Below are 17,847 nucleotides of genomic sequence, written 5' to 3' on the forward strand. Positions count from 1 at the left end.
AACGTGCACTGGAGTGTCAGAGAGTAGCTAGAGCACGGGTTTTCACACTTTAAAAATAACAGTCTTTTTAGAAACATATGAAACATTTTAAAAAATAGCTTTTTTAAAGAATGAACAACTATGCAGTAACCCAATTAAGAAAAAAACAGATGCATGGGGAGAATCAGAGATTAGGGCCAGAACTTCCCCTCTCCTTTGATGCCCTTTCTTTGCAATACGAATTTTGTAAAAGTATATTTTTTATTGGAAGTTTGTCATCTTAATTTTTTTAGTGTCTTAGCATTTCACTTAAGGTTTTTTAGAGCTAAATGTTAACTGTAGCTCACCTCCCTGAATTTTCAGCTAGTAAAAAGAGCATCCTTATAATAAATTTTCAGAGAAAAAGAAGGCTACTCTCTGACACTGATAACACCAATAAAATGTTTGTTCCTCTATCCTAAACCCTCATGTAGGCTCCTGGTCCCGTTGTGCATCGCCCAGTGGATGCCGATGGCCTAATAACTCACACTAGTACCTCACCTCAGCAGATACCAGAACAACCAAATTTTGCAGATTTCAGCCAATTTGAAGTATTTGCTGCATCAAATGTAAATGAAGAACAAGATGATGAAGCCGAGAAACATGCAGAGGTCTTGCCGGTCAGTTTTCAAGGGCTTATCTAATTTTCTGCTGGGAATCTTCTCATATCATGCTCAGAAGCCAGTCCTTAAACAGAGGAACCCCTAAAAGAGCAAATAATAGAAGGGACATCAGCGAGTAAATTATCTGCTGCTGCTTCTTTTAGAGGATTTATATTCCCTAGGTCAGTGCTTCTCAATTTCTTATTGGCCTCAGACACCTGCTGGTTGCATAAAATGCTTATTAATAAGAATCAAAATCTGGGTGAGGAGTAGCTGTCACATGAAAAGACACAAACACAACCATCTGGTCTTGGCTAAAACACTGTTCTGGGAGTTGCACCTTAATGCTAAACATCTCGTGTGATTTGGTGAACATTTCTGTATAATAAGAGGCTATGGTTACCATAGCTACACTCAGTTTGTATGAGACTAAGTCACTTTATGGGGGGTTGCATCTTACTGCTAAGCATTTGACTGTGTGATTTGGTGAAGATTGTGTGAGAGGAAGTCACGTTAGTTAGACTTAACAGACTACAGGATGTCAAAATTTAATCTTTGCAGACAGTGTTCTGGGAGACTCTGTTTAGTTGTAGCAGCAAGAACTTCTCTAGGGATCCCTGTCTTTGCTAAGTGTAAATGTGGAGTTGGAGGGAACAGGGAAATTCTGAAGTCCATTCTGCTTGTTTCAATTTATACTGATCTTCTCTAACACATCCAAAAATCTGCTTGTTTGACTGGCATAATTTAGACAAAGTGTTCTTATAGGTCTGATCCATGGAAAGTTTTCTACTAGCCACTTCTTCAACCCTGCAACTTTCTGCCTGGCCTGGGGCTACTAGGGAAATGGGCTGCACCTCCAGGAGGCAGGGTGGGCCTGAGGGGAGCGCAGGTGTGTGCAGGGTACTGGTACTCGCTCGCCTGGAATGGATGCTTCCCCTCCCCCAGCCGAAGAGCTCCCCAGACGGTGCTGCATCCCCGCCGCCCCCCCCAGAGGTTCACTGCCTCCCTCCCTGCCCTTGAGCAGTAGAGAATGGTCATTTCATAAGGTATTCTCAGATTCCCTCTCATCTTCATCTCGGGGTTCTTATTGTTAGAATGGCTATTTTACAAACATTTAACTCTCTGATTTGTTACATGTATATTTATTCATATATGTATATTACTTAGAATTTGTGATAATCATGTATTCATCTCTAGGTTGAAAAAGCTTCTGATCCTGCAAGTTCTCTTCGAGTTGCCAAAACAGATAGTAAAATTGAAGAGAAGACAGCTGCTAGCGCTCCCGCCAATGTGGTATACAGAAGTCTTTTTAAATATTGATCATTTTATACATATGAAAAGTTATATGAGATAATTTGAAAATCTTAGAAATAAAGTTCGAGATGATCTAGCTCATTCCACTGCCTTTAACTGTAATATGCTTAGTCCATCTCAGAACACAGCCCACCTAGAGATGGAGACGATAGCCTATCGTTTGCATTAATGCATGCCACAGGTTCTCACATCTTATGTGGTTATTACATTCTTTCAAACATATAAAGTAGAACTTCCTTATTTGTCATATTCAGTTTCTCCTATTGCAGTTATGAGTATAATAGGGAAGAATTATCAGCCCTTTAAGGTTAATTTTATACTTGGTGCTCTTTTTCTTTAACTGTCTTAAGAATGATTTTTTTCCCAAAAATTTATTATGAAAAATTTTAAACATACAGAAAGGTTGAAAGAATTTTACATTGTACATCAGTAAACGCACACCTTGATTATACCATTAGTATTTACTATACTTTATTTTTCTTCCAGTTTTATTGAGATGTAATTGACACACAACACTGTATAAGTTTAAGGAGTACAGCATAATGATGTGACTTACATACATCATGAAATGACTGTCACAATATGTTTAGTGAATGTTCGTCATTTCATATAAATACAAAATTAAAGAAATAGAAAAATATATATGTTTTTCCTTGTGTTAATATACTTGCTTTATATCTCCATCCTTCTCTCTAACTATATCAATCCTTCTTATCTGTTGCTTGCATTTCAAAGTAAATTACAGATATCAGGACACTTCCCCTTGAGAAAAAAATTTTGGTAACTTTTTTTTTGTCATCATTAAGACATTCCCAGTAGTCATGAAAACAGTGAGTGTTTCTGAAAGTGCCTAAATTCTACTTTCTGGGCACTTTAATTTTTACTACATTAGTAGTTCTGTGATTTTTTTAATAGTGAATTTTATTTTTGTCAGTTAATGGCAATAAATTAAAAATAGCACTTAACCAAAGAGATGGCATTTGACTCTTGTTTTTATTTATTAACAGGTCAAATCAGGTTATGGTAAATACCAGAATACCATATTTGATTCTGCTGAGGACACATTCACAGTTACCAATAAAATGTCCACTCATTTTCAAAAATTATAATTATTGTGCATCTTAGTGATGTTTTTAAAGAATTTTAAAGAATTGCCTAGTTTTCCACTTCTTTATAAATTGTTTTATTCATTAAGATATCTTAGGATTTTTGAGTAGGAAAGCCTATGGTGATAATGGATGCATATATCTGGAGACTCCCTTTTATAGTTATTGAACAGGTGTATATCAAGTGTGTATCATATTTATGTTAAAACTGAATATGATAGCTTGAGTCACAGAATTCGGACCTCAAGGAGCTTATTATGTCACCCTATAAAAAAATTTGTCTAGTAGGTACATTTACAATTGTAGTGTCACTAGGAACATTCTTTCCCATTGCAATTTAAGTCAGTTGTTGCCACAAATATATAAATTGTTTCAAAGTAGGACAGGTGACTCTTAATTTTGGGAGAATGAATGGCTTAACAAAACCATATGATGTTGGCAAAGTGCTAACTGTGAATGTCTTCAAGAAATGCTCATTATAAAGTAAAGGAGCTGTTACAGTGGAGGATTACTGGACTGAATGTCAATATTATGACATAGTATGAGTGTGTTTTGTGTTTGGTAATTGCAGTCATTTTTGCTTTTGTTGTGGTCATCCATTTACAATGCTTGGTGTCAGTTTATTTACCTCTTGTAAAAATAAAAGTGTGTGTGTGTGTGTGTGTGTGTGTGTGTGGAGTTGTAAAAAAAAAAAAAAAAAAGAAATGCTCATTATGAATGGAATTCTTGTCTCCTAGAGCAAAGGCACAACACCTCTTGCTCCACCACCTAAACCTGTTCGAAGGAGATTAAAATCAGAAGATGAATTAAGGCCAGAAGTTGATGAACATACACAAAAGACAGGTGTCCTAGCTGCTGTTCTTGCATCACAACCTTCTATTCCTAGGTAATCAAAGCCATTCCTAAACACATGTAACTACCAGAAACAAAAAGCACAGCAATTAAAAATACCAAACTGAAAGGAATTATGGTCAGACTAGTCCTGTAGGTGAGCATAGGCTTTTCACTGCTCCTCTTTGAGAGTTTTGTCATTTATCAGTGGGTAGAATATTCTTCCCACTTTTTTCCCTTCTATTATTAAGTTCAATTCCAATTCCATTTTTACACTCTATTGCAAATCCTGGAGCAGACTTTAAAAATTATAGTGCACAGGGACTTCTGTGCTGGCACAGTGGTTAAGAATGCGCCTGCCAATGCAGGGGACACGGGTTCGATCCCTGGTCTGGGAAGATCCCGCATGCCGCGGAGCAACTAACCCCGTGCACCACAACTACTGAGCCTTCGCTCTAGAGCCCGCGAGCCACAACTACTGAAGCCTGCGTACCTAGAGCCCATGCTCTGCAATAGGGGAAGCCACTGAACTGAGAAACCCATGCACCACAACGAACTGTAGCCCCCGCTCACCGCAAGCAGAGAAAGCCCAGGCGCAGCAATGAAGACCCAATGCAGCCAAAAATAAAATATAATAAAATTAAAAAAAAAAAATCTTAACCTTTAAAAAAAAATTATAGTGCACAGTAACACTGATGTTTTAACTATGGTAGTTCTAGACCAGGAATTGGCAGACTAGGGCTCATGGGCCAGAGTCAGCCCATGGCCTGTTTTTGTAAGGCCCGTGAGCTAAGAATGGGCTTTTACATTTTTGTAAAAAAGAGAAGAGAAAAAGAAGATACAAAAAAAGAAGAACATTCAGCACAAATGGTATGGCCCGCAAAGCTTAAAATACTTACTGTCTGATCATTTACAGAAAAAGTTTGCTGATGCTTGCTCTAGACTGACTTAAACTCAGGTGATTCTACAGAATAATCATTAAAACAATAACTACAATAATTAAGCCTCTGAAGCTTAGATACTTTTGGTGGAGCATTAAAACTGAGCAAGTGAGGTTGAGCTATACTAACAAGGCAAAGATGCTTCCTCTGCGTTCTGGGTTTAGAGATCAGTGAAGAATGGAGAGAATTTAAAGATAAAAAATGAAGGTAATTTTTTTTATCTTCTCAGGTCTGTTGGAAAAGATAAGAAAGCTATTCAGGCGTCAATTAGACGCAATAAGGAAACCAACACAGTTTTGGCCAGATTGAATAGTGAATTGCAGCAACAATTAAAGGTAATGTAGTTTCTGAATCTTTATTTGGGAAGTTCCATGGACTCAGAGCCTCTTAGTGTTGAACTGGAACTTGGAGGAGATCCAGCAATTCTTATGCTAGTATGAAACTTTACATGTAGCAAGAGAAGTGTAGATCTGAAGTGTTTTATATGCCTTTGAGTCTTTTAATATTGAAAAGAATTTCCTATAGTCAATTCTGGTATGATTGCCTTATCCTACATGTATATAAGGCATCATATTCCTAAAATGTTTCTTAACTTTCATAATGAGACCCAAGAGCAGAAATGTTGTGACCTCAGATACCGCCAGTATCTCATGTGTGACTCTCAACACTCTAATTCTAAAATGATTTGAGTATTGTTAATTTACCCTTTTATCAAAGACAACTCAGATTCTATTAAAATGACTTAAACAGGTCTAAAGAAGAGGGATGGGAGCAATTTAGATCGTCTCTAAAGTAGAAAAGACAAGCCTTAAATAGAGATGGTGCTTAGGGCCAGTGTGTACTCCTGTCATCTGTACTTGAGAGGAATGAGTTTGTTTTTCTTACTTACTGCTAACCATGATTTCTTTGAATCCCTACAAATAAAAGCTAACAGCCAGAATCATTTATGACTCATCAACATTATTAAGCATTCATGTCTTATAAACCAGTGGTTCTCAAACCTTAATGTATATACACTTAATTAGGGGTCATGTTAAAATGAAAATTTTGATTCATATCAGGTATGGAGTGGGACCTGAGAATTCTGCAATTTCTAATAAGCTTCCAGGTGATGAAGATGCTGCTGGACTGTTGGCTCCACTTTGAGTAGCAAGGTTGTAAACCACAAAGATGAGGAAAGAGTCCATGGAAATGTAAAATGAATACAGAGTTAGTTGAGTCCCATAACATTCTGTTCATATTCCTTATCTAGCCTTTATCACATTGTCCATACCTATGGCACATTTGTCTCTCTGTCCTACTAAACTGAACTTGTTGACGGTAAACCATACTCGTTTCTGTTTAGGGTGACCATATAATATATTGTTCAAACCAAGGTACATTTTTTTTTATTTTTATTTTTGGCTGCGTCGGGTCTTAGTTGCGGCACGCGGGATCTTTCGTAGCAGCGTGCGGGCACTTCGCTTTGTTGTAGTGCACCGACTTCTCTCTAGTTGTAGCGTGTGGGCTCCAGAGCACATGGGCTCTGTAGTCGTGGCGCACAGGCTCCAGAGAGCGTGGGCTCTCTAGTTGCGGCACACGGGCTTTATTACCCCGCAGCATGTGGGATCTTAGTTCCCCGGCCAGGGATTGAACCGGTGTGTCCTGCATTGCAAGACGGAGTCTTTCTTAACCACTGGACCACCAGGGAAGTCCCCAAACCAAGGTACTTTTGAGAGAAAAGAGAGAGATGTGTTAACAGGCCAGGACATCAGAGATAAACTGAGACTGTCCTAGATAGATTTGTAACTATCTTGTCTCTGTCCCCAAAACCTCGCACATGTTAGGCATTTGATAAATGTATGTTAAAGGAATAATATTCTTGTATAACTCTCTGATCAAAGAAGCTATTCGTAGCTGTTCTATGATTATGAATTTGCTCCATTGTAAAGGAAGAATGTAAAACTCATGACAAGCTTGCTAGTACCATACCTCGAAGATGAAAGTTTTGTTAATGCATGTTTTTCTGAAGAACTAAGGAAAATCATAGCAACATGTATATAGGAGCTATTTTAAAAATCACTTTTCTCATTATGTCTGAGGACAGAAAATAGGAAGTATGGTGCCAAATAGGAAGAGGTCATCCTGGTTGAAACACTATACTATCAGTATGATAGAGAAAAAGAAAAAAGGAAAATGGCTGAATTAGAAGTTGTGGACTATCTGAAAAGTCTGCTCAAAATCAACAGTAATTAGAAATTCTGATTACAAAATACATTTATTCATTGTGAAACTGAAACTCAAAAGGAGGTTCAGGAGTTGTTATGACCAGATATAATCACCAGGGGAAAGAATCTGTGATAACTGATTCATCTACAGTTACTACAGGGGGTAGGCGTTATGCAAAATTCATGCATCAGTAGCTATCATTTGCAAATATTGGCTTTTCTGATAATGAAACAAAAAACATTTTATTACCCTGACTTAAGAAATAAATATTTAATTAAGATCATATTTTAACATTACATACGTATAAAGAAACTACATTTCTAAAGTAAAGTATCCTTTTAAAATATGAACAGTTGTCCTTCCTCTTCTTAACAAATTTAAATTGTTTTACTGATGCAGAGCTGTTGTTAGATGTGCCTTCATTTTTATACATATTGAAACGTAACTTGGCTTTGCATCTTTTTCAGGATGTTCTTGAAGAGAGAATTTCCCTGGAAGTTCAACTGGAACAACTTCGACCGTTCTCTCACCTATAAGCCAATTGCCGTTAACTGTGAACATACCCATTTTTAAGCGGTTTTGGGTTCAAAGCCAATTTGGAGACCCAGACATTCAGCTCACTGCTTAATTCAACATTAAATTGTATGATTCTGTTTCGCCCTATGTGTTCACCATTGTATTTAAGTACCTTTTATTTTTTAATTGCAACAATAAAAGGGTCAGGATGACTTCGTGGAGGGTGTGTTGTGTTTGTTGGCACAGCCCGCCCTTGTTGCTCCATAGCGTTAGGAGTACATCCATAACATTGGTCCATTATACTTATGTGACCAGAACCGCTCACTGCTTGGATTTACAGAACGGGCTTCTCATTTACACCTCGAGCACAGACTCAGAAATATTTACAGAAGGAGACAAAATTAAATAAACTGTCAGTTTGTCTTTAGGTTTAATACTTAACATAAAGAATCCAAAAATCTTTAAAATGCGTTTCCTGTTTAATTTTTGATTTGAAAGAACTATATGGTGTAAGGCATTCGTTAACCATAAGCTCTGCCATAATTAACATTCTTCAAGAGTCACATGGTACTTTCAGACTTTTCCACGTCAACTTGGGGGGCAGATTTTATGTTTGCCTTGTGAAAATTTGATCGGTTTCACCTGTAACTTAAACTTGCTTGTGTGTGAGATTTTAATTCCACAGCAGTCATGTAAACTTAGAATTAACTGTGAAGACAGGCCTTTTTAAATTGTCCCCTAGAAGCAAAGGGAAAGTGTTGACACCACAAACAACGTAAGTACTGTCCACTTGCAAACATCACCACTTTTTGCATGATTTATGTACTTAACTCTCAATTAGAAGCTTATGCTCATCAGTCTCTACACGTTTTTTCAAGTAATATGTTTTAAAATTTCTGAGGACCTTAATTATTCACAGAATAAATGGAAACTCCTTAAGATTTCTAGTTTATCTTGAGCTATCTTGTTACTCATTCTTTGGCCATAGAGAGAGGTTTTTCCTGTTAACAAAGGGTTTCTGAAGTTTGTCCTATTCAGGATAATGTAGCGTCTCAGGATTTGTTTTGTATTAGATGATATTTTCATTTTGATCACATTTGTAAGTTTGCATTTATTGCTGACTAACAGCAGATATTCCTTTAATGTTTTCTTCTCTCTGTGGCATCATAGATGTTAAGCTGCATGGATATATCATAAAAGAATCAAAAGTGTGATTTTACACTAATAAAAACAGTATTTTAACTTTTGTACATTTTTTAACAAGAATTGAAATTTTTAAGAATTAGAAGGAATTTGTATTTTTGTTGTTGAAAGAAGAAAATGTTTAAAATAGCCTAGTTCACAATCCTAGACTGTACTAGTAAATTTCATTTCCTTAAAGGAGAATTCGAAGCAAAAAGGAAACTGACAACCAAAAGCTTCCAAGATTAATACAACTTTATCTACCATTATTAACTAAGTAAAAATATTTTTACTACTGCATGTATCAGCTAAAGTTTCAAAGTGGCTAACAGGTTATAGCTTCAGTTTATTAAATAATTAAATGAAGGCTTTAAGCGCCCAGAAAACTACTCAATACCTATTCTTATTTTTCTCTGTTTTAAAACAGTTGTCTTAATTTCTTCATTTTTTTACTCAGCAAAATTCCATTACAGGCAAGTTTTGTTTTTTAAAAGGTACCTCCCCCCACCCCCTGCCAAACAGCCTTCTAATTTAACAGTGTAACAAATTTTTAAATCTTTTTATTTGGAAGGTCTAAGAATTTAATTTTGCAACAAAAGACCACTTAAAAATTACAGAAAAATTTTTAGTACTTTATAGTGGTATATTTTTAATGCTCTCTGGAGGAGTACATTCGTATTAAGGATATATGTGACAAGTTTTTAAATAAAGTACCAGTTATATTTCTTATACATATTTTTTAAATCCATAACCATTTCATGAAAATGTTAAAGATAACTGGTAAATCACCAACAGATAAAGACATTTCTCTAGACTGATCATTTAAGAAACACTTTTCATTATGACTTTATTTTTCATTAGATCAGAAAACAAAACTTTAAATACCCAATATCCTTATTCAGTCTTAGGTTCTGTCAGTCAGATTACTCTAAATAATACTGTTCATGAAAAATAACTACCAAAAGAAGTGGTTCAAAATATCATACTCACATTTTTCTTACTGTCCATTTCACATAATTGAGCATAGATGATAAAGTTTAAAAGCTAGGAAGAGCTTTATGGGCCATCCTAGTTCATCCTCCCATCATCCATGACAAATAATCATTCTGCTCCTTACTGGATCTTCTGGAACAGAAAGTAACATGCTGTCTGTCTTTGCCAGGGCAGATTGGAACTCCTGGTGTTTTAAGTCCAGTCTCACTTTTCCATACTACTTTCGATGGCGTTTTGGAGTACTGACAACCACAGGAATTTATCATCCTCAACTTCTGTAGAACAAATCCATTCATGTTTTGGACCTTGAAGAATAAATGCATTCTTGGTATCTGTAAAAAATGTTTGAGGTACACTAATTAGTCTTTGCAGGTAAAAATCAAAAGGAGAAAATGTTTTAAAATTCAAGTCATCTTGAAGAATTTTTTGAAAATTAAAAAGATTCAAACAAATACAAATCCAGTTTAGAAAATAACTTCCTAAATTACTGAATTATTCAAATATAGTCTAAAATAGTCTTGTCTTTACATTATAATTGTTTAATTATAATTAGCAATTATTTTTAAAGACTAAGTGATAGACGATGTAATGTTCTTTAATTCCAGAAGGTACTGGAACCAGTAAAGGTCTTTACTAAGAGTTACTGTAGATAAGAAATGCTGAGAGCTCGACCTAGGCCACCTTGGTATGAGGCCAGGACAGAATTAAGCCAGCGACTTAGCTGAATGCCCACTTTTAGCTAACATTATGATGTTCTGACATAGAGCATAACTGATTAAGGGGAGGTGAAAGGAGACATGTCATACATGTTATGGGTAACTACCTTAGCTGAGTTTGTCTTCTAGGTGAAGTATTTATTCCCACATTTAGTGTTCATTTTTTCTCATCCTCGGATTTTAAATGGGGCTGCAGCTAATGGGAAGCAGACCTTTTTAGATAAGTTCCTTCTCTAAGATCTTGGTTCTGGCTTTAACCTTAAGTCCTACCTTCACATGCAGTGAAGAATATTGGAATGAGAGGTGTTATACTCAGATTGCCTGGCCTAACAGAAGTATAGGAAAGAGATACAGATCCTTTTAAGACTGGGAAGTAGAATGTAAGATAAAAACTAAAAATAGGTACAGTAGGTTTACGTAGGATTTCTTTTTGTAACAAGTGATATTTCTGTTGAGATTATTATGAATGAAATGTTTGTTATTAAACACCCTTTGCAAATCGATCCTTTATAGAAGAACTCTTAAATATGAAGTTACGGAAGAAAAGGTACAGTCAAATCTGCAAAAATCACTTAGTCCTAGTAGAATGGAAAAGTAGTAGATAAAAACCTAAAATTGTAACATCCTCAAGCAAAATAGAGTAATGGTTAAGGACTCCAGCTCTCCTGTCAGACTACTTCAAAGAATCCTTCACAATGATGTAGGGTTGTGTCTCCCTTTGTGATTTTTGAAAGCTGTTTTCTTAATGTCTAGGGTGTGTGTCTGACAATGCCAGGATTCCTTTCTTTTGCTATTTTAGAGGTAGATGAAAGTTTACATTAATGAGACCCTAAAAGTATTTGGGAAATTATTTGCAAACTCTCAAATTCCAGTTCTTGTCCTGCTTTTCTATTTTAATAGTTAATATGTTTTATATAATATAGCTTTCTAAAGGTATTTAACTCTTAGGAGGAAAAGAATACATACATTTGGAATCTGGAATATCTTCTATGAGTAGTCTCTGAAGGGCCACTGATGCAATGAACTGGTAGGTTGATTTTGAAGTCCTTTCAAACGGAGTATGAGACGTGCCCCGACTAGAAACAAGCAGTGCATCGTTGAAGAGGAAAAGACTGAGATCACGGGTATGTTCATAGAGCCTGGGTTAAAAAAGGGAAGGAGCAGTTTTAGAAGTTTTACATATGTGTTTTGTTACACAGTTCACCATCTTTACATTGATAAGCCGCTAGTCAAGGTTCTTCCCTACCTCAGACCTTTTGAATGGCTTATTGAAGTTCTTTGTGTGTTTTTCTCCTGGTGTGAATAGTCCCTCTGTCTCTCAGACCAGTCATGTGGGTGGGCCTCAAGGTTCCTGGTGAAATGGTTTGAGCTTATCCATTGGACAAGTATCCAATCAATGCAGGAAAAATGAACACTGCCCTTTCCCAACTTTATGACATGAATCAGGTTAAAGCTGTGTTTTTAAACTTTTGTCAAAAGGTTGGTATTTCGTGTTTGATGTATTTAGGCAACCTGGGGAAAATACGTTTTCATTTGGTTTGGTTTCATCTTTAAGGGTAACACGTTGGGTTAGAAAATAGCACAAGAATCAGTAAGGTGCAAGGTGTCTTAAGTAGGAAGCAGGGAAAAGAAAAGCATTCACTAAGTAAGAAATAGGGATTTTTCTAATTTTGATTGGAAGAAAATTGATAAGTATGAAAAGCTGGAATTAAGTAGCTCTTCATTTCCACAGGGGTTGCTACCATGGTCAACAGTAGGCATGTTTATCAGCAGGCAAAATACGGTGTCCCCAACCTCCATCTAGTATCTTCTGTTGGTGGACCCAGGTCACAGTGTTTAGTAGGTTTCACTGTATTCTAGTCTGGGTTATCTCATGTCAGTACTCAATGGAGCATCAAGTGATGTGCTAGGGAGGAGCTTGGGGGAGCCCCACCAAGGCCCCCCCCATCTCCACCCCCACCAGGAATGGCCAAGTGCAGCAAGCTCATTATTTTGATGGAGGATGACTGAAAAAAAATATGTTTTGCTAAGAAGCATCAAGCAACCCGCAGGAAGTTACTCTGAGGAAGTGAGTCAATTTACTGGCTTATTCAGAGGAATTCTCTCATATTTTATCTTCATCATCTTTGTTTAATTTTTAAGTTGTTGATTTAGATCCACATAAAGTTTTACAGAAATGCTAAAGTAACATCAATATATACTATCAGCTTTTTTAGTGTACTGTTCTTTTGTTTCACTTTTTCTTTTTGCTTGGCTCACTCCTCCCTCCACTCAGGTCACCCAAGTTACCAAACTAGTGCATATCTTTCCACTTTTCTTTAACCTGCCCAGGTAGTCACTCACATATGTACCTGTATATACATTTATTTACAGGTAGGGTGCCATTGTTTCAAGTATTATTCCAGAATTTTTTCTTGATTTTCTCATCAATGGAAATCACTTCAAGTTCTTTTTAATGACTAAGTGATACTTAATAGTGTGGATGAACCATCATTTATCTAACTCTTCCCCGTTTGATGGGCATTTGCTTTGTTGACAAGCTCAGGTCTCTTTCTTCCCTCCTTCCCTCCCTCTCTCTCTTCCTCCTTTCATTTGTTCTTTCTTTATTGCCACTGTGAGCAATGTTGGGATAAATCGATTCCTTACATATAAACAAATTCCTTACATGTGCTGCTATTTCTATCAGGATTCCCAAGGGTAGGACTGACTGACCAAATGGCATATATATTTTTGTCAAAGATTTCCAGATTGTTCTCAATAAAAGCTGCTATAATTCACATTTAGAATCCACTTTATATTATAATGGCTCTGACATACATAGTACAAACTTTAATGTGCATCTGAATTACCCAGAGATTTTATTAAAATGCAAATTCTGATTCGGTAGAGCTAGAGTAGCCTGAGATTCTGCATTTCTAACAGCTCCTGGGTGATGCTGATATGCCAACCGCACTTTGACTAGTGAGGCACTTAAGTTGTTTGTTTATTACAGTCATGCGTGTGAGGTAGGCAAAGGACTAGATCGGGAGTTAAACATTTTTAAGGAGTGCTATACTTCAGGTTCAGCTGTTTGGAGAGTGTTAGGAAATACAGGTCACGTTAGGTGTGTGAATAGATAGAAATGCAGTGGTCATCCTACCACTGGAGCTAACTTCCTTTTTCAAACATTTCCTTCCCACCTCTGTGATTATGATTTAGGCTGGAAGGAGTGGGATGCTTCATATTTACTCATAATTTATAAGAAATAATGTTCTAGATCAATTTGATAGGTTATTCTGAGAATAATGGAGCACATAGAGCTAGGGATGAGGGAGAGGGGAAGCAAGAAAGATGGGGTGCGTTTAAATCGGTGTGTGGTGGGCTGTATATGGTGAATGGCCACTTTAAATAGGCAGAAGAACTTCACCCATATTCTCGACCCTTTTTTGGCAATATTTTTACCCTACTACTGATAAGAATCATCATACCATTTTAGAAAAATGTTTAAAGCTATAATAAAACTTTGCCGTTCTATCTGAATGACCAGGGAATGTGCCTACAAGAGTGTTTTGAAGAAGTAGCTTTGAAAGGGGTGTGTTTGCTTGGTCAACAGATGTTTGATTTTTTACTTTGGAAGGGACAGCATTGAAAGTAGAGGTAAATGAAGGAGAATTCTAGTTTTGTGACCCACTTGGACTGGGTGGGTGGATGGCCCAGAGGAGGGAAGGAGCAGGCACATTAACTTGAGCTTGGAGTTGAGGCCACTTGTAACCTGAGGACATGAGAAGGGAAAGATAAACGCACAAAGAGGTTTTTATTATTTTAATCTGATTAGGAAAGTGCTATTTAAATTATATATAAATGAATTTTACCTACAATAAAGCTTTCCGAAAACCATTTACACCCCCCAAGATCTCTGGTAATTTTCATCCAAAGACAAAAAACAACAGTCTTTTTTTAAAAACTGAATTCTAATGCACGTGTAAAAACAAATAATTTTGCCCTTCATACTGACATAATGGAGCAACTGAAATGGAAACTCTGGATCCTACTAGGGTTTCATAAAGCTGCTTCTGCTCGCATTCAAAAGAACCAACTCCAAGGTGAGAGTTCTTCCTTGAACTTGGATAGGATTTCTTTGCTAATTCACAAATAGGCTCAATGACTCAGCCAACCATAGTTTAAATTCTTAACACCATTCAAGGAGTGTTTTGTTGTTTAATTACTACATTAGCCAGACCAAGAGACTAAAGTACCCAACTTCCATAAATACATAAAACTTTGAAAGTAATTTTCAGAGCAAAACCTTTGGCATGAACAGACAACAGTAGGTCATTGGTTCTGTGAGCTGACCTGAGCCAAAACTCTGAGTGGTGGATCATTGTGGCTTTTTGGGTTGCCAGGATAAAAGTCAATTCAGAGCCAGAGTCCAGTATCCCTGAGAAGTCTGGGTATTTCTCCTTCCCCAGTGCCTAGTTGCCCTGGCAAATGACTGTAGGTCCCTTTGGGTAAGCTAAAAGGATTGTTAACAGTATGCATGCTCGGTAGTGTAGTAGTGTTTTTCCTCAAGAGGACTCTGGGGTCTGAGAAGTGGATGGCTCTATTTGGTGATTGAAAGCCGTGCCTGTATTCACCAGTCTTAGAGGGCTCCACTTTTGCATCTTTGGCGACACCCCCCATTAGAAGGAGAACAAAAATAAACAAAAATGCTAAAAATCAGCAAGCTTAAAGTCACATAGATGAAAATTGGTGTTTCTGAACAAACAATAATATAAAAATTCCAAGGTACATAATGTATTATAAAAGCTTAACAAACCCAGAACTCTGAGGGCCATATCCAGAGAGGGACAAATGCCTCCAGATTTCCTAACTCTAAAATGACTGTGACTTCATCTCTACCCCAGAGCAAATTTTTTCATTTATAGTACAAATATTTACTTGTTCTTTTTGTGTCACCGCTCTTGTTTATTGGTAATTTGTTTAGTACTTGTTGCTATGTTGGTGAGTTTATTATGAGGAAGTCTCAGTTCATCTTGCCACCTGCTGGTCTCATTAGTGGATAGAACACTGAGACCTGGTTTTGAATTCTAAACAAGCACTTATTAGTAATGTGACCTCAGACAACTTACTCAAGTCCAGATTCCCCACGCATAACATGGTTCCATTCCTACCTTCCTCACCAAATGATTGTAAAGAGTATATCAAATGAGAGAAGTGAAAATATGTGGTAAACTATAAAGCTTTAGACTCATATGAGTTGGCACCGTGTGCATAAATATAAGCAGACTTTCCTCTAAGTAGAAATCCCTGATACAAATCGTGGGAATGTCATTTCTTGGGTTTCATATGACTTCCTAAAATGACAGAAAACAAGGTTTCAGCCTAAATGTTCTGTGATAACTTTTGGAATATGAACCTTTTTTGCATTTACTTAATTTAAATATTAATGTAAAATTACATTTGTATTTATTGCTTGGAAAATCACTGAGATAGTGCCTACTGAAACATAAATGTACCTCGTACTTAGAGTGTAAAATAATGTAGTATTCCCCTGTTTTCCTGAAACTCTCAAATGTACTGTTGTCCAAATACTAAAGCAGAAGTCTAAATTCTAATATTTGAGACTTCTGGTTGGACGTGTAAAGAGCTTGGAAGTCATCACTTCCATCGCACAACAAAAAGGAAGCTGAAAACTCAGAATCAACAATTCTTCTTAGATCCATCGAAGAAGTGAGGTTATAAAGTAGATTACCACCCAAAAGCTGAAGAGACACGCTGATACATAGAATCACAGCTTACTGGAAGCAGAAACTGCCTGCTGGAGCCAGCATCGGGTAAGAATATTAAAGGGAAGTTGACTAATTGCTAGAGCCTGAGTGTGAACTAGTTGAAGAGATTACGAATTCCTGGAGGCCTAGCATTGGCCCACGCCACACCCCCGCACCCTTGCATGAGTTTAAAACTTGCAGGAGTTTTACCTACAGGAGCCTCACCAGGTTCTCACTGTGAAACTCAGAAAAATACCCATTCTTCCCATGGGGAGGGAGAAAGTAACCATTTGAAACATGCCCACAGAGTTCTGTTCTATTCTCTTAGCAAAGGCCTGCCTTCAAGGGAAACAATTTTACCAGAATCTAACCAACATGAGGAAAGGGAAATACCCAACCGCACAGCTACCTCTAACCTTCCTGTCTCATCTTAGAGGTGACTAACAATAATAATAATAATATAATAAAGTAAAAGTAAAAAAGCTGATAGACACTTGTAAAGGTCATAGCCCAGGGGTACAGTCTCACTAAAAACCTGAGACCTAATGATAGGACATGCAACTCTTCCCTTCCCCTCACATCTTCCTACCACATCAATAGGACTCCTTATAATAACAAGGTATTACAGCTGAAAAGGACTGCAAGGTTCAAATTCTATTTAAGGAATATCTAGGAAAACCCAAAGACAACAGGGGAAACAAAAATGAAAATTTTAGCCTCTGACACCACAGCTACAACAAATGGTAAATACAGGCTAACATTTAGCCAGATGAATGTAAAACCTCATACTAAAGACCTATTGACTTCATTTCCTTTTATCCAATACATCATGTCTAGCTTTCAACAAAAAAATTATAAGGCATGCTAAAAGGCAGGAAAACACAGTCTGATAAGACATGGCAAGCATCAGAACCAGACTCGGATATGGTAGAAATGTTGTTAGAATTATCAGACCAGGGAGTTTAAAATAACTAAGATAAGCTAAGTTAAGAACTCTAATGGAAAAAGTGGACAACATGTAAGTATAGATGGGTAATATAAACAGAGAGATGGAAATTCCAAGAAAGAATTAAAAAGAAATTCTAGAAATCAAAAACACCATAATAGAAACGAATAATGCCTTTGATGGGCTCATCAGCAGACTGGACATAGCCAAGGAGGGAATCAGTGAGCCTGAAATACATCAATAGAAAACAAAAGAGTAAAAAAGAAGGGAACAGAATATCCAAAAGCTGTGGGACAATTACAATGGGTGTATAAATGTCTAATGGGAATATCAGGTGGAGAAGAAAAAGGATGAAACAGAAGAAATAGTTGAAGTAATAATGGCTGAGAATTTTCCGAAATTATTGACAAGCACTAAACCATAGGTCCAGGAAGCTTAGAGAATACCAAGAAGGATAAATCCCCCCAAATCTATACATATCAAATACAAATTTGAGAAAATCAAAGAGAAAGATAAAATCTTGAAAGTATCTAGAGACAACAATGAAAAACAAAACAAAATGCAACATCTTTCTTATAGAGGAACAAAGGTAATGATTACACTGGATGTCTCTTTGGCAACCATGCAAGCAAGAAGAGGGGGGAGTGAAATAAGTGTTGAAAGAAAAAAATCCACCAAACTAGAATTCTGTAGCCAGAAAAAGTATCCTTCAAAAGTGAAGGAGAGG

General features: G+C 36.8%; 2 protein-coding genes across 11 annotated transcripts in view; one reads left to right on the top strand and one right to left on the bottom strand.

The window, feature by feature from the left end:
• The window catches only part of REPS1 (RALBP1 associated Eps domain containing 1), an 80,121-nt gene extending 72,142 nt beyond the window's left edge, over window positions 1-7,979 (top strand). For 3 of the 10 annotated variants that reach the window (XM_059941097.1, XM_059941102.1, XM_059941104.1), the window contains 5 exons: window positions 453-638; window positions 1,818-1,913; window positions 3,778-3,926; window positions 5,042-5,147; window positions 7,488-7,976. In XM_059941097.1, the coding sequence (XP_059797080.1) occupies window positions 453-638; window positions 1,818-1,913; window positions 3,778-3,926; window positions 5,042-5,147; window positions 7,488-7,556 (606 nt within the window). In that variant the 3' untranslated portion in view covers window positions 7,557-7,976. Of the gene's footprint in view, window positions 1-452; window positions 639-1,817; window positions 1,914-3,777; window positions 3,927-5,041; window positions 5,148-7,487 lie in introns of all 10 variants that reach the window. The other 7 variants (XM_059941096.1, XM_059941095.1, XM_059941094.1 and 4 more) reach the window with 5 other exon arrangements.
• A 1,642-nt stretch (window positions 7,980-9,621) lies between these two features.
• The window catches only part of ECT2L (epithelial cell transforming 2 like), a 75,525-nt gene continuing 67,299 nt past the window's right edge, over window positions 9,622-17,847 (bottom strand). Inside the window, 2 exon segments of the mRNA XM_059942098.1 lie at window positions 9,622-10,043; window positions 11,394-11,566. Of these exon segments, the coding sequence (XP_059798081.1) occupies window positions 9,916-10,043; window positions 11,394-11,566 (301 nt within the window). The 3' untranslated portion in view covers window positions 9,622-9,915.

This window comes from Balaenoptera ricei, chromosome 12 (assembly GCF_028023285.1).
Source record: "Balaenoptera ricei isolate mBalRic1 chromosome 12, mBalRic1.hap2, whole genome shotgun sequence".
NCBI lineage: Eukaryota > Metazoa > Chordata > Mammalia > Artiodactyla > Balaenopteridae > Balaenoptera > Balaenoptera ricei.